Genomic DNA, 26026 nt, shown 5'->3' with positions numbered 1-26026 from the left:
GAGATGTTTCAGGTCTTGGAATTTCGAAAAATCGGCCTACTAAGGTTGAATTTAAAACGTTCTAGGCAGCAAGTACGATGGGATGATTCCATCCCTTTCGTAATAAGAAAGTTCATATCACTTAAGATTGGTAAAGAAATGAAATTTGGCTTTTTATATAGCTAGAAAGATGTCATAAGATCTGCCCAATTAAACTAAGAATTTTGCACTTCCAAAGACTTATTTTGATATAAATATTAGCAGTATAAAAGCAAATTGCTCCATTGTACCTTCGAATAGTCGAACCAAGGCAAGCCATGGAAATTGGTTTGTAAATGATTTTAAGCCTGCTAAGCCATCAGGAACTGCAAAACTAATGATGTCAGTAGAATATTCTACATGAACTGCCACTCTCTCTCTCTCTCTTCGTTATAACTACTCTTCCTCTGTGGTGTGTACTTTATATTTCATAAGTTGATGAATTTTGTAACAAGTTGTCACATTTGCCAGCTGAGAGTTGTACTTCCCCCTCTCCACCCTAACATCTTGGTCTCAGCCAAGCGTCAAATGACACAACGCAAACAAATGCAATTTGCATTTGCATTTGCATTTGCAACGTGTGTGTGTGTGTGTATGAGTGAGTTTGTTTCACTCACTCTCAGTGTAAATGTGTGGGTGTGTGAACTGCAAAGGTGGTGTTAATTTCGCAGGCAAACATTTCAATCTCGTTGCCAGTTTTTACTTTAACCACACCACAAATTTCCATTAAATTTTCTTTTGCTTTAAGTCTGATTATGTTGATAGCAAACCTATTCCAAGTTTTTGGATGAAAGCAAGATGATTGAGCTTAAAGGATTTTAAAAATGAAATTCTCTCATAAAAAAAAGGATTTACAATCCATTAATTAAACTCCATGAACACCTGAACATGGCCTAAGCATTTTTCCACTCCAAAGGACACTCCACATCTCTCCTTGATTCGCACGAAATCTATCTTCTACAGACTTCAATATGTCACGACTATCAATTCCGGCTCCATTGCAATTGAGATTGGATTTGGATTGGGATTGTTATGTGCGGCGAAGTCATAAACATTCAATGTGCAACGTGGCGTATGAGCAACACACGGAATCCATCTCGACCTGCCATAGATGTAAATTTTGATCGATTGCCTTAGTTGCGAGAAACCACTGAGAAAAAGCATTTCAATTAAGTTCTCAGCTGATCCGTGAAATTTAAAATTTCTTTCATTCCTTAGAAATCATTTCATAAAATCGAATATTAAATCAGAAGTGAATTTAACCGTTGACATATATTTAATCACTGGCAAAATAAAATATTTATCGCACATAGCGTCGGATTATTTTCTTTTTGTGCCACTTGCCGATTAAAATCATATGGCGAGAACAATGAGTGAGATTTCACGAGGCCTGCATAATTTACCGCTCCGGAAGTCGCCGCGGATGTCGAGAGTTTAAATGCGGCGTCTGTTTTTCCAACCATCCTGCCCCTCGTGTCGCCTCCTACACAATTTTCCAACCCATAAGTAGGCTATACTAGTCGACTTGCCCTGTGTTTCATTTTTCCCCTCCCCTTCCGTCTCTTTCTTTCTCTTTTTTTTGTATACACTGCCTGCATTGTTAGCCAGCTGCCTCTGCTACTTTTCCTTTTTTTTTTTGGCAGCAATTTTATTGTTGCACAAAGTTCCCAATTGCACAATGAAAATGGTTGAAGGGGTGGAGGTAGTAGGTAGGAAGAACACCCCCGAAAACTTTTCGCCCACGCCCCTAAAGTTTTCTGGGCTTGCAAATGCATTAAAACAATGCCAAAATTCGGAGGCCCAACTATAAAAAAAGGGAAAACTAAAATGGATATACAGACACTAGATAATAGGGGGAAATGCCTCTGCCTGCGACTGTGCCACATAGTCATAGTAAATATTAACTTCTGTCATCTGGTGTACCTTTGCCAGAAAACCATAAAGTAACATTGACATCTAGATTTATGTATCATCATGTCGACATTCTGAATAGACAACTTTTCGGTGATTTTCCCTATGAACTTTAGCTCCTTAATGCGAGTTTGTTCATATATTTTATTGGCCTAGATGGCTCGTATTTCCTACCGAAACACACACACACACACACCCATAGCACTTTTCGCACGCAGTTTTCCGGCTCCAAGCCCCTCCCCTTCACCCCAGAGAGTTCCCTTTTGTCATTGTGAATACTTTGGGTATTTCGCCTTGAAAGCGCCATAAATCTTTTTATGATTTTAGCTTCTCCTTCAGCAATGACTTGATTCGCCTTTTTCGCAGTGATTGTTATTGCGACTGCGACTCCGACGATTGTGACGCATACAAATTTCGATGTGTTTGTCACTAATACTTGCAGATATCCTTTGACCCCAACCGCCATGCAATTTTCCTAACTGATGTACCCTTTTTAGTGAGGCTGAATTTTGGTTCTGTTCACTTTAGAGGCTTCAAGTTAATAATAGAAAATAATTATTTAAGATGCTTGATGGTTTAAATTTGTTTTGATTTTTGATGCCGTATTGAACTGAATATTATACAAAATTTACTAAAATTAACAACTTTTTTAATACTCTTTTTTTGTCCAAAAAATAAATAACTTTCTGGGTAGCAAACCTATTTCCTACCTTTAATGGAAAGTGTTGAAAAGTTAATATTTCACCATAGGGTAACCTCTGCTTCGATCCATTATAGTAAATACCCCATTTGAGCAATTTTCAACAAACATTTCGCGGCAGCACGCAACGCCATTTTGGCGACGAACGCCATGAAAACGGAAAATGGCCCAAACACGCGACGTCCCCGGCTGACGGGAAAAAATGGTTCTAGGACGGAAAGCCTGGAAATCCTCGGCTTTTGGCCAGGCCAGCCCACCAATGGCGCCAATGCTAAAGCTAAAGAAAAAGAAGAAGCAAAAACAACAGCAACAACTGGCTACAAACGTGGCCATAAGATGAGCGCCACAGTTGGTTTGAGTTCGGCATAAGCCAGGCGCCAGCAAAGTTGTAAAATCGGCAAATGGCATATAAAAATCGTTGGAATTGTTGTCGTCACAGTTCAGAGTTGGATTTGGATTTGGATGTGGCTTTGGATGTGGCTTTGGCAACCAACTAGCGCCAGTCAGACTAGTTCCACATCCTAGTAATGCACAGGAGTTGGGCTGAGGTAAAAGGTTAAAAGGGCAAGGCAAACAAATTCTGTTCTGTTGATTAACAAATCGGTTTTGGGTCAACGATGCGTTGTTGAGAGGATTATAAAATCAAAAATTTAAGTGCTGCCGAAATGAGTTTATGCCTGAATTTGTACAAAGTCATTAAACTTTTACGAGCTGTAAAGAGTTAACATTCCTTAATTTTATAAATGTCTTTAACCGTCTTAATAAATTTATCTAAATTTATTTAACTTTCTGATATAAAAATATAGTTTTTAATTTGAAGTTACCTGATTTATGTCACCCATTAAAATTGTTAATAATCTTTAAATCATTTAAATTACAAGTTTAAGCCGAAATGACACTATCAATCTTCATTTAACATGCTACAAACTCTTAACGTGGCTTTAATACCCGCCATTAGAACTCTTTAAATTTGGAACCTAATGGCCCCGTAAAAAGTGCCCAGTAATTAAGGTCAACGTGTGACAAAATGCTTGTAGCCTTTTCCTTTTTTTTTCGCGGGCATGAAAAGTTTTATTAATTGTATGACATAAGCCCGATGGGCTGCCGAGGTTGTTTGGTCATTGGGGTTAAGGGAAAAGCGTGAAAAGTTGGAAAAACTGGAACAAATCATTACACACGAGTGCCAGGACAACGTTGACAGCGGCCAATTCACACACACACCCGCACAACAATGCAAATTAGCGTAGCCGTTTTATGCAATGCCATTGAGTCATTAACACATTGACGTCCTGAGTCCTTCGTCCTTCGTCCTTCGTTTTCGTCCTGCCTGAATCCTCATTCCTGAATCCCTATGCATGGGTCACAGTTCGAGTGTGCGTGTGGACGAGCATTAGTGTCATCAGCATTCGTGGCCCGTCACATCAACACCAATCTGCGAGGACGAGGGCATGGCGCTGAAAGGACCTCGTTCCGGGTTCATCCTCGTGCCTTTACATTAATTGAAATTAGCTGACTGACACAGAAAAAAGTCAAACGATTAATGGGTTTTAGGGATTTAAAGAGTCGGCAGTACTTTCAATCTCAATATGGTCGCCTAATTAAAATTGATTATTCGAATCTTTTAGGCTTCCTTTCGTAGCTTTAATTAGGAGTTTTGATTCTAAAAAAAGAAGTATATATTCTTGAAATAAAATGTATTAAATTAATGATAAACATATATATTTTTAAATATTTAAATAGCTAAGTTAAAGTGAGTTTTGGTTTACCGTAAAGTGGAAATTTTGAATATTTTCAAGAAAACTTTCCTAACTTTAAGTCCCATTTTGTCCCAGAAAACACTTCGTTTAGAGAAGCATTTTAAATGACCATCAAACTGAGGTTCATTAATCGAATCCTTGTACAACCGAAATCCATCTTGAGAGTTGGAACCTCAATCCTAATGCCATTGAAAGATTCTCCAACCAGCCTACAACAATTGAAACTCGAGCACATCGTCATCATCATCATCATCAGCAGCAGAGCTCGAGGACGAGGACGACGACAAACGACACAAAATATGGAAAAATGAAAAGGAAAAATCCGAAGCACCCATCTGCCATCCAGTCAGCCATCCATCCGTCTAACCAACCAACCATCTATCCATCCATCCAACCATCCATCCATCCAGTTCAAAGCCAGCTGCAGCTTAATCCCGAAGCTTTGGCATTGCTTTGGATCAGCCACTACATAGAGTACAGTACATATAGAGTGCAGTTCAGGTGCAGGTGGATATATGTGATGATAACGATGATGATGATGATGATTTCGACTACGACTGCGATGGCGGCAAGAACGCTTGACAATGACGCCATTGAAAGCACTTTTCCCAGCATTATGTGGCTGTGTGAATCCTAAAGCTAAAGGCTGAATCTGAGGTTGCTATTGCGATTGCGGTTGGGATTGAGTTGAGTTGTGTTGAGTTTGAGGAGGCAAGGCGGGGCCAACAGTTTTTCGGTTTGGCAATCAAAAAGTCATCAAATATGAATTTTACGCTATAATTTTTCACCTGAGCTGGATGGGGGGGGAGAAGGGGAAACCATCCACCAACGTTTAGCTGCCATTTTTATGGCTTTTCTACCTTGTGCACGCCCTTTGGCACGTCTTTCAACTCAATTGCACTTTTGTGCATTTCTTCTTAACAAAGAAAAAAAACACTTCTACGAGTATGTAGCCAAGGTGTCTTCCATTTTCTATGGCCATATATATATGAGAAAATCCGTATAGACAGATGTTGGCAGACGCATTCGAATTGATGGAAGTGTGTCCTGTGGCTTTTCCCAAAAAATATTCAATTCAATATACACGCATGTTGATTGAAAGCGATTGGGAAACCAAATCAACGTCTAAGTGCCGAAACTCGAAGGCAAACTTTACGGATAAAGAGTCAAGTGTTGAGATATCCGAAAGTTTTTATTTGTACAGCTTTGGCATTAATCGCTCCGGGAGTTTAATCCATGGCAGCTGAGAGATCTGCTGCTTGGGTATCAGAAAGCAAAATGTTTTATTAATAGCTGACAAATTATCAAATATTTGATATTTAAAGTTAACTTTAAGCATATTTTATAGGTATTTGTTGTAACTTTTTAATTTATTTGTATATTTTTAGGGGATATATTTTATGACAGGTCTAATTTTAAGGTTTAAATTACTTCCATTAGAAGTTATTCTAAGAAAACCTTGAGGATTAACCTTACTCATATGATTTCCTTAAACTTAACATCTTTTATTCTTCTTTTCCTACTTCTTTACTTTTATTTTCTTTACGTATTCTGTTTTTTATTCAGCTGCTCAGGGAACTTCTGTGCTTTTTGTGTTGGGCAAAAATTAAATTAAAGTTTATGCAAGCGTAACGGCAGCCAGCAAAAATCATTTGCCACAAAATCCACTAAAACCCAATTTTGTGCCAACAAATAAAATGAAACACGCACAAACAGCAGTAGCAGCAGCAGCAGGAGCATCAGGAGCAGCGAAATAGCAACAAAGAGGGAGTCCTGGGCGAGCATGTGTAGAAATAACAGGACCAAGAAGGAAAACCAGCCAACCAGCCATCCAAGGACCAGACAAACTGATGCACCCAAGGAAAACGCAGCAAAAAAAAACACAGAGGCAGCATCAACAGAAACAGCAGCAGCAACAAAAGCTGAAATCTGCCTCAAGACGTTGCAGTAGTTGGCAAAGGGAGTGCACTTTAAGAAAAAGTCCTACGAAAAATCTAAAAAAAAATTTAAAGAGTTTAAACAAGAAGAAATGATTATTATTACATTATGTATTTATCTATGTAGCCAGTTTATTTCAGCTTATAAAAATCTATCTTAAGATATAATATGATCTTTAAGCATCTCTCTTTAGAGACCATATCATTATCCCTAAGTGCATGGAACTAGAAATGGAATGAGCGACTTGGTTGGCTGGAGTCGGGATTCGGTTTTGTGGCTGTGACGCAGATAAGCAAAAGTTTCGCTCAGTTCTTGAGTTGAAGTTGATGTGGGTATGTGGAAATGTAGAAATGCGGAGATGTGAAAATTCTAACTGAAGAAGGAGAGAGTGCAGAGTGGCAACCGAATCAGAACTGAGAAATCATGTCATTTGGCAGGCAGCGCCGCAACATTTTGCCGCTTTTAATGTTAGCCAAACTGTCAGATGATGTTGTCTGTAAGTCCGTCTCCTTTGGCCGCCAGTCTGTTCTCCCACTTTTACACTTAAATGCCAAACAATGCAAGTGTAGCTGCAACATGTTGCAACATATTTCAGCTGCAGGGCTCTTCGGCTTGTCAAAAGTGCCGATAAGTAAAGCTGGCAAAAGTTATCGATAATTTATTGGATTTAAAAGTGGTTTTGGGAGCAGTTTTAAAACATTTAATATTTAATATTTAATTTCTAATAATTTTAATCAGCAATCTTTCACTTCCTCGAAAGCTCTGGGTTACTTTTGCTGGCTTACTTTCTCCACTGCCCACATCCGATCCAATCTGGTTTCCTTCCTGCTTCTTTTCCTCGGTAATACGAAACGCCATTGCGTATTTTTCAAATAATTAAATGCTAAACATGAAGACCTGCCAGATGTTGGGAAAAAAGGGAAAAAGGGGAAAAAAAAGGAAAGTTGTCGCGACATCAAGATACTATATACTTTTTTGTCCGCTTTTCCCTTTTGGGCAGCTCAAGTTGGGAAGCAGATGACGATGATGATGAAAGTCAAGTCAGTCAAGCCGGTGGCAACTTGAAGCCAACTTAGCCAGTCAGCTGAAACTGTTGCCCGGCCAAAAAAAAAGGTAAGCTGCAACGGCAGCCCAGATAAACCTTTATCAAAAGTTGCACCGCCCACTCATCACACCGTATACTCCCCCCCCCTACCTGTTCCCGCCTCGCGATTATCTTTCCAAGTCAGTTGCCGTAAGGCGACACTTTTAGTGCACTCTCCTTCGTGTGACAGTTCATAGTTCACAAACGTTCACAATGGCACAAACAAACAAAGAAGCAAGCAAACAAACAAACAGACAAACACAACTACGCTGCTGTCCTTCAACTGCCAGGCTCCACTGCTTTGACATTTGCCACCTGGAACATTTCTTTTTAGCCATCCTTCCTTTTTCTTTTTTCTGCTGGGCAAAGTTTTACCAACTTATCGCCTACTTTGGCATTGAATATTGCCCTGACTTAGCCGCTTCTCAATGGAAAGTCAACTAATTTGCACGCAGCGGAAAGTTCTTCTAGTACTTTCGTTAAACTGTGGATAGGAATATTGAAAAGAATTAAATATTTCTCTGTGTGTACTGGTAGAAGCTAATCTTGATCCTTCTAATGATCGCTGGTGTTGATTTCCTCAGCTGCTTGGCTGAAATAGCGCATACGCCACGGGGTCCGGCCGGAATACGCATAGCAATGACGAATGGCAGGCGTTAAATGGCGTTGATAGGGTGGGATGATTAGTTAGGGATGTGCTTAAAATAAATAACTTTAAGTTAAAACAGGCAACTCTCTTTATGACTTTTAAGATTGGATTAAGAAACCTTTCAAAAACCAAAATTTTTACCTAATAGCTAACCAGAACTCTAGTAGCAACCCCCGCAGTGTAGTCAACTGGTACATTCAAGTATCCTACTTCATTTCACTCATTAAAAGCGGCACCTGGGAAGCGGAGAAGGCAATGATGGAATGGCAGCACAATCAGCTAACCAAACTTAACCAGGAAAATTTCCCCAGCTCCTTGTCACCTCTTCACACACGCATCCTGGCACAGATCCATTAACGTGTGTTCGAGTATCAAAAGGGGAGTGCAGGGAAAAGTGAGAACAGTTTAAACGCAGGCAAGAGAAAAGCTCTAATGGCAGTTTGTATCTGCATCTTTATCTGTGATTTAGCGGCGGTATTTGTACAGCGAGAGAGTTTACCCAGAGAATGATTAGCAGCATGTCTAATTACCTTTTTGAGAAGAGTATTTAACTTTCTGTTTATAGGTGAGAAAAGTTTTATATTCAATGGAACGCTTTTCTAGTGAAAATATTACCATTCAGAACGAACTACTGTAGGCCCGAAATCGATTCTCTGCTAATGTTGTTTTCCACTTCAAACTGTGTCGAACTCAGTTTTGCCACACCAACCAGAACCTACAGGCATTAGTCGGATTCCATACCCTTCAAGAGAATGACGACTGTTGAGGTAGTTAGTCTTCCGCCAGATTCACCTATCTGTGCCTTAGGTTTTACCTGGGTCATTTTGGTGAACGCCTGCCTTCCGGACATAGCTCGTACCAGACAGAGATGCAAGGTAGGCAGAGTTACCGATAACCGAAAGATCATATTCATACAACAGATTTCCCCTTTAGTATGGTTACTACTATCACTTTAAATTAAGAAAATGTATGCGCCGTAAATATAACAATCAACAGAAGCCGGGTTATATTGGGAAATGGATGACTGAAGCACCAAAACCGACTCGTCCAAAACCAACACGTAAGCCTAAGGATCATACTGATGTTGGGAAAATGTGGGGCTACAACCAAGGATATAACTCGCAACTAGCAAATGTATCGAGCATTAACAAAGCATAAGAAATGGATGCTATACGGGCTATGAAAAGTATAAGCTATAGAAGTTGTAGCTTTTCTGATAAATCAGTTAATATAATAGAACCTATTACTCCATCCACCTGAATTGCTTATAAAAATAAAATTGAATCTATTCCTTTATGGAAATATTAAGTTGAAAAGTTTCCTTTAAATCTTAAAACATTAACCTAACCCGACGAAACTGAAAACCAACAAACTGAAAACCTTTTCTTTAATTTTTCATTGCAGGTACGTTCGCTGATTTGACGGCAATGTGGGGAAAGGACACTTGCCAAAACAAATGTCACGTGAGCCACACAAACTTTTCCCCCTTCCCCCTACCCACTCCCTCTCTGTAAATCTGGCTATAGATTTTTTTAGTGTGTGTTTTTTTCCGTTTGCCGCTTCTGGTTCATCATGGCAGCACATAGAAATATTTGGCTATTCGACAGCATAATTTTTTTGTTGTTCGCTTTTCCTTATTTCCTCGTGATTTTTTTCCCGGCGCTCTACGATTTTCTCTCTCAACCCGATCCGTGATTTGGCAGCCTGAAACCACGTAAGCCAAACGGGGAAATGAGGGGAAGGTAGTTCCGTCATGTGTCTGCGTCTACTTTGCTCTGATTACAAAACCCAACAACAGAATCACTGAGAGAAATTATTAGTTTTTTCTTAAGGTATTTTTCGTGATTTTGTATAAATATTTACAGGATTTTTTATTTCATTTATTATGCTAAAATATTTGCAGTAAAAGACTAAAAATATCTTAATGTATAGATTAAAAAAATGTAATCTGTTAGAAAATATTTTTTTAAATTTATAATAATGCTTCACAATCTAATTTTATGAGTAGTTATAAAAGTAGTAAACTTTATTTTCTACCAATTTTAAATATTTTTTCTCTCTGCAAAAGCAAAAACAATTTGGCAGTCGGGCTCGCGCGCTTTGTTAACGCCCGAGCGACCCTCAGATTCGGATGAGGATGTGGATGTGAGATGCAGTTCAGTTCAGTCAGTTTTTGTCCTTCCACACCTCCGTTTTCCCTCCGTTTGCCAACTTTGTTTTAAGTGAAAATTGAAACTGAGCTCAGCAACTGTCCGATGGCTTTTTATTTGGTGATTGCTTAGCTGCTGCTGCCTCTGCTGCTGCTTCCACTGCTCCTCCGTGTCCTTTCCAAAAAATCGTGTAACTGAAAACTCAAAGCAAACGAAAAATCTACGTGACACCAGCGGAATGCCAGAGAAAGCTCTTTGAAGAAACGGGGCAAGGAAATGTGGAAAGGACAACACATGCAGGACAAATAACTAGCGACGGTTTCTACTTCGATGGGCTTTCTCAAGGCTCGGCGACAGCGCCTTTTACGACAGCTTCAACGGGAAAATAGCTCAAAAGAGGAAGAATGTTTTAAAAAATTAAAGTTTTTTTTACTTTTTCTAAGTTCTAAAGTCATAAATTATAACCCAAAAGAAAGAAATCTTCATTTTTTGGCCTCATTTTTCTTTTGCGAAATAGCAAATTGAGCCATGGGAAAGACAATTTTTGTACATCTGATGATTAAAATTAACCACCTTTTTCATTTGAGGCTGATATTCAAAAATCCATATTTTGTCCATTTTTGAATTATTGATAAATGGTTCCATCATTAAATTTTGCAAAAAATGGCCAATAAATTACATATTAAACTGTGAATGGAAATCGACTAGAAATTACATTACGAGATCAGCTAGATCTGACATTCCATATTTTGACCATTTTTGGCAAAACTGTGAAAAAATATTTTCTTTTTTGGTGACAATTCGGGATAAAGATTCTAGTCCAATATTTGCGCTATCCTTTCTAGTTTTAAGCTCATAAATTGATCAAAATAAGACGTAGAGCTAAAACAATCACAGTTTTGAGCAGCTAATGACCGAAACTTTCCACACTATTAATTTTTAGGTTGCTATTGAAAAATTTATTTTATGGTCAATTTTCGCATTTTTGATAAGGGGTTACAACATCAAAATTTGGGAAAAATTGATAAAAATTTATATTTTTAGGTGTGAATACAGTTCTGTTGGAAATTTAATTCAAAACTCAACGGGATATGACATTCCATGCTCCGACCATTATTATCATTGTTAGGAAAAAATTAAAATTTGTTTGAGGATAAATTAAAATAACGATTCTTAAGTAATATTTTCAGTGTATTATCTACGCTTACAGCCTATAAAATAGTCAAAACAGACGTACAGCTTAGGGAAGAACTGTTTTGTACAGCTAACGACCCAAACTTACGATTTTTATCATTCTTTCACTGATTTCGGGAACTCAATATTTTGGCAAATTTTGGCATTTTTGATAAGGGAATACCATCATAATTTTTAGCTAAAAGTGGGAAAGTGGTGTTACGAGTTCAATGATGTATTGCTTTCCATATTTAAAACATGTTGTGATAGAAATGCTGAAGAAGGTAATCAGGTAAACTGCTGCTGAACAATTTTTGCAATATTTTGTTTAGGTTCCTAAGTCATAACTTAAACAAAACAAAGCATACAGGAAAATTATTGACTGTTTAGTACAGCTTACTAACAAAGCTACCAACATTTTTCTTCCTTTTAAAATAAAAAAATATTTTAAAATATTTTTAAGCATTTAAACTTTAAACGATAATACCAACATAATTGACTTCAAATTTGTTTACTCAAAAAGCACTCCGTTCACGTTAATAAAATTCATACATTTTCACAGGACTTAAAAAAAGATCATTAAAAGGATCTTCGGCTAGTCCCGGGACTTGGAATCCTTAGCTCTTCAATAATAATGGAACATCATTTCCTACTGGCAAGAACTCTTTCTGCGTCTCTTGATTTTTGAGAGGAGCTTCTGCGCTTGAAATGGGTGCGGTTACGCCTTCCGTACTTGTTATTTACGTACATAACCTGTGCCTCCATATGTTCCTGACTAGCTCTCACGGGCAAGCGGCACATCTGGCGAATAACACTTGAATGCAGGAAGTGAGGAAGTCGGCGCCTTTGAGTCGATGTCTTCACTTGAGTTTTTGGCTTCTGGGGAAATAATCATAAATTTTAATAAATCAAATATATTTTAGCCTCTTACATCTTTATTGGTGTCACAACGAACCATCTTTACTAAAAACTGAAGATTTTGTAAAAATGTTTAAATAATTTTGTTAGATTCCAAAAATATTGTCAGGAAAGTAAAAATGTTTATAGAATATACTTTCTGTTGGAGATATTTTCACATCAAAGACTACTTGATTCGAAGATTCAAAAAATCCTTTGGATATTCAAAGAGTTTCCCAACTTTCGGGAAAACATTTGACCAAATCAAGGAGGGAAAAATCTGAAAAAAGTTATAACAAAAATTAGAAAGCTTTAAATGCTTTTCAACACTTTGCCGGCTGAGATCCTTGGAAACTCAGGTGGAACTCCTCAGCTGCTTTAGGACACCACTCCATGCCACCCACCGCCCTGCCCCGCTTATTGACTTTCAAGCTCAGTTTACTTTCCCGGCGCTGTTTGACTTTGAGCTTGGCCAGAACCTGCCGCCCCCTCCGGAAACTGGCAAACAGAAGGCTGCAGGCCAACTGCTTGAACCTGGCCAACTGGAGTCCTGGAGGTTCTGGGGAAAATGTTTTATGCTGTGCACGGTGAAAATTCACATAATTGCAGTTGGAATTCAACAAACAACAGCGGAGCGTAAATAGAAAGCGCAAAGTCAACAGAAAAGCGATAGCAAAAAAAAAAGGAAAGAATATACTGCAGCAAGCTGAAATCTTGGTGAGGTAAAAAATAAAAAAAAATTGAAAAAAAAATGCCAAGGGATAGAATCAGCAACGTCACCGCAACAACAGTAGCAAATACAAACAAACAAACTAACCTTTGACCCCTCCTGACATCGTTCTTCTGGCTCTTGTTGTTGTTGTTGTTGTCCACTTCAGGTGCGCCAAGTAATTGCAACTGAAACTGAAACTTGGCTAAGTTGCCAAGGAAACGAATTGCAGCTAAAATTGAAGCTGATGGCAGCTGAGACGAGGACTTGGCTATACATCCTGTGAGTGTGTAGAGGAAGCAAGATCCAGGACATTCAGCCAACACATTTCGATGCAGGTCATTGCGGCTAAATTAAAAGAAATCAACGCAGGTTGATTGGGTGGAGAAAAAAGAGGGGGGTAGAGGGTCACAGCCAACCGTTGACAATATAAGCAGAAAGATAAAGAACAGAAAAATGGAACGGCAAATGGGTGGCTGCAACTTGAACAGTCTGTCGTTGATTTTAATTAAAATCTTTAAGCTGCTGTTGATTATTAATTACAATGACACTGGGCCAGGGCTGCCGACTGACGTGGATAATGATAACAGAGTGGAGATTATAAATAGTAAAGGAGAAGTTGAAGACTTTTAGTTGCTTTAAGTTTAGGAATTTGTACTAGAAAGTCAGGGGGGATGTTAAGGTTTTGCAAGGGAAGGAAAAGTTTGTAAGGTACTTTTGGGCTAATCTAAAAAAATATGAAAAAATCAACTTTTTAAGAAGGTACACAATGTGGAATAACCTATTTAGCCTTACAATGATAACTTAATCTGGTTTCTTAACCGAAAATGGTAGTTTTCCCCCATAAATACCCCTCCAAAATCAAAACTAACCTCACCTTGAAATTAAAGTAACTAAAATGATTTATGTAAATTCAGCAAACAACAACATAACACACAAAAAAACACTCTCGAGCAAACAAATTTAAGCAATTTGTCAAAAGAAAACAAAAACACAAAAGCCCAAACAACATCAGCAAGCCAAATCCAAACATAAATAAAGCACAAAGTGTCAGGCGGACGGACGACGGACAAGCAAACAAACAAACAAACAAACAAACAATCGTCCCACACCTGCCACGCCCACCACCACCATCATTTGTGGGTGGCAAATATCGAGGGGGATGCTTTTAAGCTGCCAAATCCGACAATTAAATTATTGCATGACAAAACATGCACCGCAAAATATTCAAAGCGCGCCAAAAACAGGATGTAAACAACAATAACAGCGGAGCAAGGATGGAAAAACAGGAAAAACCTCAGAAAACACACACACACACCATAACACCCATACAGCCAGACAGAGGGAAAACATCAACAGCAACTAGCCAAAACATAAACACAACAAAAAAAAGAAAAGGCATTGAGGAAAAAGTGCAAAAAAACATACAGATTCATCTTCCGCAACAAGAACAACAAAGGGTAGCGAATGGTAAAAAAAAGAGGAAAACTTTTGGCATAGGAAAATCGAAAAGAAGAGGATTGAAAAAAGAAAAAGTAAAAAGCGACATATTCCGGGGGTTTCCCTGCCCCCTTATTCGGATATAGCTCATGGCAATAATTTGAAATTCGATTACCATAACCAAGTACTCGGAAAACACAAACAGAGATCGCAGGGAGCACCGCACACACATACATTTTCACCCAAAAAAAGAATGGGAAAAACTAGTGGGGAAATGGGGGAAAGCGACATTCTCGCTGCCACAGGCGAAAAACTGCAAATGGCGAAAACGTTCGCTAAAAGGTCGCCACATCAGACTGCCAACAGGGAAAAATGAAAAATAAAAGAAAAAAAACCAGAGGTTGGCAGAAAGAAAACACACGGTCAAAACTGTGGCCAAAACGTGAATATATCAGAATTTTCCGGGCCAAAACAAGGCTCGACCGCAAACGGAAGAAAAAATTCCTCTAAATATGACAGTGTATCTGTGTGTGTTTGAGCCGGAAAAGCGAACTAGACTTCAATGAAGTCTGTGGGCTTAGGCTGATGAATCAAGGAAATGGCTAAAATTAAGCTTTAAAATTTAGAAAAATGTAAAGGGAAATTCTCTAATCTCTTATTTTGGTTCTACTAAAGCTAAGATTAGAAGGCTGACTAATAATAAAACAGTTAACTAAACTGTAACTTAGTTTGTAAGCATAAAAAAGTAAAACTTAAGCTAAGCTAAACCGATTATTAAATTTTTTAAGTTAACTTCCAATATAAGTTTTCATTTTCCTCAAAGTTTTCTAAAACTTTAAGCAGTTAAGACCTCCTTATAAATTAGAAATCGATTTTTCCGATAAAGCCCAGTAAAACGAACTCCGCTTGTATTTTTCTTGGCCGATTTCAATTACAGCCAATTAAGCGAAAAAGCGGCAGCGGCAGACAAAGAGCCTCACTTACAAATTGCAACAAAAAGCCAGAAAGATGCTAACAGCAGCAGACACACGAACCTAAGGACACCCAATTTTCCACCATCTAACCCTCACACATGCAATCGTTTTGCACCTTGCCGAGGGAAAACTTTTTATCCACTTTTCCACTCGCGTTTTCAGCCCCCCAAAACCCCATCCTTTAATGCGGCGAAAATGTTAAAACAAACAAACAAATAAATTAGTGTTCAATCAGCGTAATTTCTTCGACTATGCAGTCTGGCTGCCACGCCCCACGCCCACTTTTTTGGGGGGGAAATTCAGCCAAGCATGTTTGCCTTTTGTCTTAGGGCTTGATATGCGATTGTAACTTTGGTTTCAATTGCAATGCAAGTAGCAGCGTTGGGTGGCTGTTCGGATGGATGGGTGGGTGGGCTGTGCAAACTTTTCACCCTGCAGTTAGTTGTAAGTAATTAAGCGAAGAAGAAGAACAAGGTGGTGGCGTGGCAGGTTAAAGGGGGGAGGAGGGAAAATTGGAGAGCCAAACAAACGAAATTTTCGGTAATTTGCTTAATTTGAATTCGAATGCAGGCAGCGATAGGAAAGGAAGGTGTGGGCTTGATAGAGGAAAAACATAAAATAGAAAAGGAGTTAGGGAAGAAAGAAAATAAGAAAAGAATGATATAAAGTAAAGTTAAAAGAAATTTGCCCAAAAAATCTTGTTACTAGTCCAAGATCTGTTAGAATTACAGCCAAGTTCTAATCGCAATCTTGGAAAGTTGCAAGCAAAAAAATGATAAGAAAATCGGAGAATTTATTTAAGTTTCTTACTTTTTTTTTTAATTTAAAAATGTAATTAAATGAGTTTAAAAAAAAAACAATAAATTGTATATTCGATCAACAATAATTATATTTACGAATTCCATAACTCAATGAGCTGTTTAGTAGCCACAAAAACCACTCGGAAATTCCATTGCAACCCCCATAAAAACTGGGAACACTTTGCTCGAGACAATCTGGCGCTGAGTCGTTTACGGATGGGTTAACCAAGTAAAATCACTCAAACTCGGAACACTCATTCCACTCAAGAGCAACCCCCGAGGCTTGAGAATACTATTGAGTTTCGAGCGATCTATTGGGGAACTTTCTGAGGAGGGAATTCCGAGTGAGTGAGTCAACTTTTTCGCGGGGCGCCCACGCACATACATATATAGATTCTTGATCCCGCTCTTTGGGAGTTTGTTAAGAGCAGCGAGAAGAAGCTGACTCAGGTTGCAATATAAATCGGAGAGTTAAGAAGTCGCGGGGGAGACTACGTCATTGCGATGATCTGATCTGGAATTTAAAACTGGTTTGCGCCTTCGGTTTTTGGACACGGATCGACGTGACTTTTGCTTTATTTATGCCAATTTATATGCATTAGCCGGTCTCTGGCGATCGCGTGCGCAGAAATAATCGTCTTGTTCTTGCCGTTATTTCTAATTAGATTAGGGTGGGACTTATTACTGCACATGCCCGCGCTCTTTCTTTCAGCAATTACAGCACCTCCTTCTCCCTCTTTCTTCAGTCCCTCCTTGATATCGGACCAATCCCTTTTGCCCGATGTACTCGTACATAGCCTTTTGTTTGGCCGCGATCTTTCCATTTGGCGACCTCCTTTTTCTCCCTGCTTGGGTTTTCTTTTGCTACTGGTTACACACCCCGTTTGGAAAAAAGCCTTGAAACACGTTCTCGAATGGGGATCGGAACAAGGAACAGGCGCAAAAGGTGTAGCACAAACGAGAGGTAAACCCGTTTCGATGCCGGCTCCCCAAAGTGATTTACCTACACAACTTCACGGACAGAGCGAGGCACTGAGAGAAAAGGGGGTGGGTTGTCTTAATAGGAGTTACAGCATCTACACTGAGGGGAAAAGTCTACTCCGAAATCGAAGCTTTTGGTTTTTTAAGAAGTCATAGTAAAAGCGTTTTTCATTTTGCACATTTTAGTTACATTTTTAAGATTTCCTTTTACCAAAAAACCCCTCAGACATTTCGCCCAGTGCAGCGATCTCGAAAACTTTGCTTTTGTGTACTTTAGCACTCCAAGTAGTCGCCCGCCCCTGACCGCTCACAGCTTCCAGTCCCTCGACTCCCAAAACTCCAGCTTGGTCAGCGGAGCAGCTGAGTCGGCGACGTCTGCGCAACTTTTGATTTTGCCCGGAACCGGTTTCGCTCCTACGAGTATTCGTATCTTTCGGCCAGCGTGCTAGTATTTGTATCTGTAACTGTATCTGTGTTTGTATCTGTATCTGAATCCCAATTCGTATCCGAAACCGTAGCAGAGCCAAGCGCTGCCCACATTTGAAAGGCGGCTGCAGCGAAGATACAGCAAAGGCAGAGGCAGCCGAGGCAGAGGCAGCGGCGGTAAATGTGTTGTTAATGATGTTTTCAAGATGCTGCGGTGGGCGTTTTGGGCAACGAGAAGAGAGATGTCATCTGCCGATAATATCTTCTATAAATACGATGATCTATGGATCTAGTAAATACTATTTTTAATGATTATTACTTAGCCGGTTCATTAGTATGGAAATAATTATGGAAGTGCGCTTAGGTAGAAGGATTTGTGGGGTTAATTTTAATGGAATTGAGTGTTTTTTTAAGGAAAAAATAGGATGTTAGCTTACAATATTAAAGATAGGAGATGAAGGAATGGCAGATATTAGCTTATCCTATTACAAGTACAATTAAGATATCCCCTACTTTCTTTCCTAGCTGCAACTTAAAGACTATCTTAAAAACTAATAACATTTATTAGCGTTTAAGGACACTCCCCTAAAGTAACCCCTTTATTACCAACTTTAAACTCTAAACTCTCTTTACTTGATCTCCGTTAATATCTCAATCCCAATATCCGATTTCCATAATTACATATTTTGGCAACAATTTGGCTCACTCCAAATTGCATGACCGCATATCTTGATCTGGCTCTATCATTAGTAAACATAACTCATTATTTGTTTTGGCCATGTTTACCACTCCTTCACTACGTTCATTGTTAAGTCCATGTAATTCATTTTGCATAATTTGCCAGACCAGACTGGAAAAGAAAAACCTTTCACTTGCCCCCGAGGCTCCTGCCTACATTACCGATCTGTATTTCACTTTGGGGTCACTAACAAAGACTCCAATTTGAAAACGTTTAAAAATAGTGAACTCACACAAACACCGAAGGACTTCTAATAATAAGCCGAAATGGAAAAGCGAATGGCTAGGGGTCGAGGGGAGGGGTTACATCCACTATATAGTGGAGCTGAAAATCATTGCGGGGGCGTTTCTCGATCTGGTCGGGTCGCTCTCTCTTTTTTTTCTGGCTTTCACATGCCGGTTCTCCTTCGAGTTCATTTCTCGTTCTTGCAATCGGTTTTACATTCACTTTTTATTACAATTAACCTACACTGTGCAACAAAGTATGCCCTTTCCACACATATTTTAATTGCCCTGTGTGGGGGGGAGCGTCGTTTGGGATCGCCTTTTGGCTGCCAAAAAATCCAAAGAACGAAACCAAAAATTTATGACATAGAAATGTCAAGAGTGCCAGTCTCTCTCTCTGTATGTGTGTGTGTGTGTTACATTTTTCTATTTCGAGCCACGTTGGGCCTGCATTTGGGATCTATAGCTATACCGTTATGGATGGGCTGCATTTACGTAAATGATTTAGAACATATCGAACACATTGCTGAAGGTGACTTTCACAGAGCGAGCAAAGTTCCAATTCACTAAGTTTCTGTCCTTAGGCAAGAATCGAAATGGAAACCTGCAGTGCGGGCGGAACATTAATTTTAAAAGCCATTTTTGAAAAACTAAATCGTGGATATTTTTGTGAAAAATAAGTTTGAACTTAATGGATTTTAGAAAATATTTATATTTATTTTTGGCCTTCAGTTGTAGTGCATTAGAAGGGGAAATAAATAGAACTAAAACTAAATTTTAGTACTCCTTAGGTCCTAAATTTATAATTTGTATTAACATACATTTTTAAAAAGCAAAAATAAAAAATATGGCTCATTGCTAAATAAATAATTTATTTATTTTATCACTAATTTTAGAAAAATAATTTATCACTTAGTTTAAACGGAAACTTACGGAACGGAAAATAAAATCTTTATTTAACAAAAAGTGGATTTCTTTCCAGGATTAAAATATCAACTAATATTACTTATAGAAACATAAAATAAACTTCTATATAAAATCCAAATCACAAAAATAAAATCATTAAAAATATGCAAATTTGGTAAAATCACATATTAATTAATTTAAAGGTAATTAAAAAGCGAAACTCCCAAAAAGCTAACAACAAAATGATAAAGCTAACACATGAGGCCAATTAAAAACACAAATTGAAGCAATTAATATAAAAGTTAAGCACAGGCATGTTTTAAAATTAAAATCTTTATTAACTGGTTTTTAAACTTAGTGACTAAAAAGCTAAAAAAAAAGGTGTTAACTCAGCTTACTTCTGTAAAAATGCCAAATTTCTAGAAAAAATTATAACTTAACTAACTTATCATATTAATTAATTGACAAATGTATTTATGAGCTTAGCCATATGATATATATACGTATTTAGCTTGCCAAAAAACATCAATTATCAGGTTTCTTTTATAAACTTAGTCAGCAAAATGCAAAAATAAAGTTTAATTTTAGTTGCCAGGCTATTTGATAGTCCGCAACCTACGCCAAAGAGCTAAAGTCTGTCTACTTTTGGCCAGTTAACCTTTTAGTTGATTGTCAACTCGACTCGCCTTCATTGAACTCGGTAACCCCCCAACCACCCACTGCTCCGCTGCCCACTTGCCAAGAAAAGTCCCCACAAAGTCACTCAAAAACTTTGCTTCTTTCTCTTAAGAAAAAATGCACTCTTAAAACCAAAACTCTTCAGGCAAAAACTCCAATTGAAATAATCCAATAAGCGTACAAGAGAGCCTGACAGAGTGAGAGAGCAAGTGTTGTCTTGCCGCAGCGTGCGAATGAGAAGCAATACACATGAGTAAGCCAAGAGAGCCGAGAGCCACTCTTAGTAGCCTGTCGAATTGGAATCGCCAGAAATATGTCTGCTTTCAGTTTTCAACAGCGACGCCGAAAGAGCGCCAGAGAGAGGAGAGCCACAGAGAGAGAGCGAGAGAATTCGCCGAGTGTTTCTGTATCTTCACTGGCGATGGAATTATTTCTTTCGTAGTTTTCAAAAAATTTTCGATGGAAGCGGTTCTGTCAGCGGAAAAGTGAAAAACATATTGCAGAGCCTGCCTGAAGAAAACTGAAGAAAATCCCCTCTAATAAAATAGCAGCTCTCAGCTAAAAAAAAAACACAACAATAATTTCTGCAAAGTCAACGAAAAATTAATTTAATAATTTTTCTGCCAACGCCGTCATAAACGTAAAAATAATAATTTTTTGGCAACAACTCTAAAAACGCGGAAAGTATTTTCGTCAAAATTTAACGTGAAAATAAAAACAACAACGCGAGTGCACGTGTGTGAGTGTATGCTGCCAAATAACAGAGAGTGTGTGTGTGTGTCAGTCTGTGTGTGACAGATCACAAAAAAAAAGGCAAAAAAAATTAAATTCAAGTTGTCGAAAGTCGTGGAAGAAAATTGAAGAAAAATAGTGCAAGCGCTGCAGGGAAATTGTCCGGAAAAATCGCTAAGTCCATTGTTTTTTGCCGGCAACTTAATGACGTCACGTCGTGCCGCAAAGCAACAAAAAGCACAACAGCAACAGCAACAACGACAACAGCAGCGATAACAACAAAACGCGTGTTTAGTTACACACACACCAGTGCAACGAAAGGAGAGAAAAAAAAGGTTAAAAATACATTTTTCACCATCGGCGTTAAGAGTAAAACAATAAACAAATACAAGAAACGAAACGAAAAACAGCAGCCGCTTTTTCCAACAACTACAACAGCAACTTCAACTTTGCCAGCAACAACAACTATAACAACAACAAGTCAGCTGGACTACCGAAGGTGTTTATACAAAAAAAAAACGAAAAAGATCGTTGTTTTTTCCATCTCACTTCTCTACTCTGTTTTGGTTATTTTGTTTTCTCTCTTTTTTTTGCCTCCGTCTTGAGTTTAAGTTTTTTTTTATGTTGTATTTATCGGTTTCTTCTACTTCTTCTTCTTCTTAGTCGTCTTCGGCCACATTTTGTGGTTTTGTTTGTTTTTGTTGTCGAATTTTCGGTGGTGCTAAGTGAAAATGCGGAAAAATTGTGTTTTATGTTTAGGGAAAGACTTAAACTAACTATTGTAGGGAAAGTTAATGGCAAGAATGTGTGGGAAAAAGTTTTTCTGAGAATGTTCTTCCTATGAAAAAAAGCTAATATAATTTTTGAAGTTTTATAAAATTTTCATAAAGAAAAGGCATAGAAAACTGCTGCTTAAGTTAAATACAATTATTGAATTTCATGTAGAAAACTGCTGTTTTTCAAGTTTAATTTATTTTTTAAAATATTCACAGATTATTAATAATATTAACCTCTCATTTTTAAATGCTAATTTACTCTTAAAAGCTTAGTGTTGTAAAACTTTTTATAAAAACCTATCCTGGTCATATTTTTTAGTGTGCTATTTTTTTCTTAGAGTTGCGAGGAAACATCGATATTAAGGAGTTGATTAATTAGTAGAAACTAGAATAGAACCATCTCTAAGAATGACGTGCCAAAAGTTAAAGTTATAGTAGAAAAAAAGTTATGGAGTGTTTTAATATCTAATCAAAGTTATTGCAGTTTAAAAGGCTAGAAAAGGAACAGTTACTTAATAATCAGAAGAAATTGAACTTTTCTTGATCTCCACAAAAAGAGGTATATTATTAAAAAATACAATAAAACTCCACAATAATATAAATTCAGTCTTAAACTTACCATAGCCATAAAATCCCCAATCTTTCACCCAACTTCAATTAAAAAATACTTAATTCCATTCGAATTAAGTAAATCTCGTTCATTTGGCTCGCTGGAAAGCTTAATGACCGAAAATCAAATTGAAATCGAGGCTAATGAACTGTGAAATAATAATTAAAATTCAACAAATTGCCAACCAAATTTGTGAGAGTGAAAATGGGAATGGTTATTCCACATTATTGGGCACAAAATGATGTGTGCCTTAACCCTTAAAAACTAGACATGGATTTATGTTAGTTGGGGAGTTAATTAATACAGAAAATACATTACTAAAAATCGTGCTGAAATGTAATGCAAATTTAGCTATTTTTATTCTAATGCCGAGCAAGGCCTAGGCCATTAAATAAAGCTAACAGATCTAAGCCAAGCGATTTTTAACACTACGTTTCAGCACTGTAAGGCGGTTGTTAAACCAAGAACACACGTGACCATAACAATAATTGAATTAATGAGTTAACAAAGTTGTTTTGCAAGCTTAAGTTAAAAGAGAAAAACAGACATGGTTCTTAAATTTAATGTGATTACTTTGTTAAACGAAATTGGAACTTGTTCTATCACCAAAATGATGGCTTTAAATCGATATTTTTGAACAACTAACTGAAATGTAAGCCCTGAAACGCACTGTACCCGCAAATGCAAATACATAGAGTTTATTTTAACGAAAAGTCACGTTTTTTATGTGGTTCTCCACCAAAAAAAAATTGGAGAAAAAAAACCCACACCCCTTGCTCTTGCCAAGTCGTAACCATTAAATTTATGTTTATTTCTGCCCCGAGTTTCAGTTTCAGTTGCGAAAAATACAAAACAAAAAAGATTGTTATTATAATTTTTCCGATTTGTTTCAGCTTTTCCTTCAGCTATATGAGATATGCAAATTGAATTAGCTCTGCCCCCGCTGGCAAATATCTAAAACAAAAACACTTTTTCTTTTTTTGGTTTTTCCATCATCATCGACAAAAGTGTCAAAAATGTGTTGCTACAAAAATATGAGTCAAAGAAATCGCTTGGAAAATGCCAAAATGAATTGTTATTTCTGTCCATTTGTTCAATAAACTCTGACAAGTCATTCACTTTTTCTCCGCCACTCGAAAAATCAAGACTCGAACCGAAAAAACTAAAAAACGCCATGAAAGGCTGTAAAAGAAGACGGTTTTCGAAGGGGATTGGATTGGGTTGCAAACTTGAGGACTTTTGGCATGACTAATCGATTCGATTTTTCGCCAAAAGTCATTCCGCAATACAACCAAAAAAAAAAAAAAAGAAGAAAAGTCGCTTGGCAGAAATATGTGTGAGTTTGACTTGTAATACGAGTGTTTCTGTGCTTTAAGCTCTTCTCAATAGGTCGTAAATATCGATAGGAACACCCTCTTTCGGTTGTCGAAAGTGTGGAAACATCACTGTAGTTTGTTTTGTTTGTTTGTTTGTTCGGCTCGCGATATAAGTTTTGATGCCAGATGACAGCACTCCAAAAGGTGTCAGAGTTCAAACGAAAGGTATGAAAAGGTCTGACCTTAAGAGTACTAGAGAGCTCATAACAATGCGATTTGTTTATGTGAAAATGCTTGTTCATTAGTACTAGGGAACACTTTCAGGAAACTATTGGTTTTCTGTTTTGTAAGTTATTTTTATTTCATAAAAAAATGGTTTAAATCTGAAAAAGTCTTTAAAGTATTTATATTTTTCATGATTAATGAAAGTAAAACTATAAGAATTGCGAATAAAACGAACTTTTTGTTTAATGCTGGAACATACATCTTTTGGAAATGATTGGTTTTCTGCTTTATAACTTTACTTTACCTCCTGAGTCATGTTTGATTATTTTTGTTATAAAAATAAGGTTTATATAAGGGTAATAGAAAGAAACATAAAAATTGCAACTTTTGAAGTTCAAAAATATTAAAACTTAAAAACAGCAAAACCATAAACAGAAACTTTTCCAGTAATGTTGAAAAATCTATAGAAATTTCCACATCCCAATTTGGATTCTGCTTTATATCTCTCCTGCCTTTTTGTTTTTTGCATTCCTATAAACAATTTCCATTTCCTTTTCAAAGATTTTTTCAGATCTTAGTTTTGTTTAGCCATTTCCTCTGGTTCATTCTAGTTTTCATCTTTTTTGATATTTTGAAACATGTGCTCATATCTTTTTTTTTTCTTCTAAAAATATCGAAAACTTTTTCTTCGTCAGGCGTTTTTGTTTTTGGCTTTTTCAATAAGCGCAGAGCAGCTGCGACGGCGACGTCGACAGAGGCAGCGAACAAGTCGAAAAAGAAAGAAGAAAACACAAAACAAATATCTGTATGTGGTTGTTGTTTCTTGGTATTGGGAGAATCGTAGGCATAGGGTGACTCAGGTTAGCTGGAGCTGGAAATTTATAAGGTAGATGGCGTAAAAAAAAGGCAAAGATCAATACATTTTTAGTACTTTATATAAAGCTTAGATGGATTTCGTTTAATATATTTACCTAAAATGGTTTTCTAATAATAACTTGTTAGTTCCCCTTTTTTACTCACCTTTTCCCACACTTTTCATTGCGTTTTCCTGTAACACATTTTATAGTGGTTTCCATTACCAAAAACCTTAAGTATCACTATAAACTCTCTCAAGTAATTTCAATATGAAAAACAAAACAGCCACAAATTATTTCACACCCAATTGGGCAAGTGCAGCTTCCTAAATTTATACAGTTGGCACACCCTAACATAATTCTCTTAGCACATGCCAAAGCAACAGCAACAACAACAACAACACGAAGAGTTGAAAAAGAAATTTTGAACGTGTTTCGTGAGCTGCTGTTGTTGTTGTTGTTGTACCTCAGAGTATCCGAATATCTGAGTATCTAAGGCATCTCCCATAACAAGCGACAGCTGCCGCACATTTTGGATGTATCTTTTGGATGTATCTGCAGCTGTGCATCCACTACCACTACCTCCCCCTGAAATATCCCCCCCCATTTTTTTGGCAGCAATTTGTTTTTTTTGGAAAGGCGCACTCTTGCAGTCCAAAAATAAATTACTTTTCGTGTTTTTGTGGCCAAGAGACAAAGTTTTTACGCTTTTTTTTTGCATAATGCTTAAAATATAACGTCGGCATCTTTAACCCTTGACTGGCCCTTGGGTTGGCCCACAACTGAAGCACAAATTGAGATCAATTGAAGGCGAAATTGATTGTTTAACCTTTCGCTTGGGAAAGAGAGAGGGAGAGCCATGGACTGTGTGTGAGAATGTGATTATGTGAAGACAAATTAGTTCAAAGATTAACTCGATTCTCTTTGCTGAATCTTTGAGGAATTTAATAATATTATTCTCTCACAAAATTCTCGTTTCGTCTATTTTCGGGGGTTCATCATGAAAACGTTGAGGAAAATATGTAAACATAAATAAGTTTTCGCCAGCGAAATTAATTAGGCACAGAAAGAAATCTATGAAAATTTGTTGAGTATTTTTATTTTTTGGTTAGTATTGTTCGGACTTTTCTTCCTCTTATTCGTATATAGTTGTATTGGTGCGACGCTCTCGTATTTTTAAGATAAGCCAAATGTTATGAATATGCCAAAAAATAGTATATGAAGGCGATAGAGCGCCACCATTCCGTCGCTCTCATTTATGAATTTTTGTTTTTGATTTCCCCCATTCGCTTTTATTTTTTTGGCCTCCTCTTTCGATTCGGTTTTTGTGTGTATTAATGTGTATGTATGTATATATAT

At 37.5% G+C, this 26026-nt stretch overlaps 2 protein-coding genes across 36 annotated transcripts in view; both read left to right on the top strand.

Moving 5' to 3' along the window:
- LOC108112171 (protein muscleblind) overlaps positions 1–26026 on the top strand; it is a 177755-nt gene that overhangs the window by 36412 nt on the left and 115317 nt on the right. For 8 of the 35 annotated variants that reach the window (XM_017221972.2, XM_017221969.2, XM_017221971.2 and 5 more), the window contains exon 1: positions 21321–21385. The exons of 3 other annotated variants lie outside the window; for them this stretch is intronic. The gene's annotated coding sequence lies outside the window, so the exon portion shown is untranslated. Of the gene's footprint in view, positions 1–20587; positions 21222–21318; positions 21386–22200; positions 22222–26026 lie in introns of those variants that run through there. 24 more of the 35 variants (XM_017221959.2, XM_017221958.2, XM_017221956.2 and 21 more) reach the window with 12 other exon arrangements.
- On the top strand, positions 8215–9448 carry LOC108112175. The gene is made up of 2 exons (XM_017221984.1): positions 8215–8932; positions 8991–9448. Exons 1-2 carry the CDS (start codon positions 8810–8812, stop codon positions 9213–9215), a joined length of 348 nt encoding a protein of 115 aa, XP_017077473.1. The 5' UTR covers positions 8215–8809; the 3' UTR covers positions 9216–9448.

Source organism: Drosophila eugracilis, unplaced genomic scaffold, assembly GCF_018153835.1.
Source record: "Drosophila eugracilis isolate 14026-0451.02 unplaced genomic scaffold, ASM1815383v1 contig_90, whole genome shotgun sequence".
Taxonomy (NCBI): domain Eukaryota; kingdom Metazoa; phylum Arthropoda; class Insecta; order Diptera; family Drosophilidae; genus Drosophila; species Drosophila eugracilis.
Note: the sequence above shows the minus strand (reverse complement) of the source record. Positions and strands in the feature narration are given on the sequence as shown.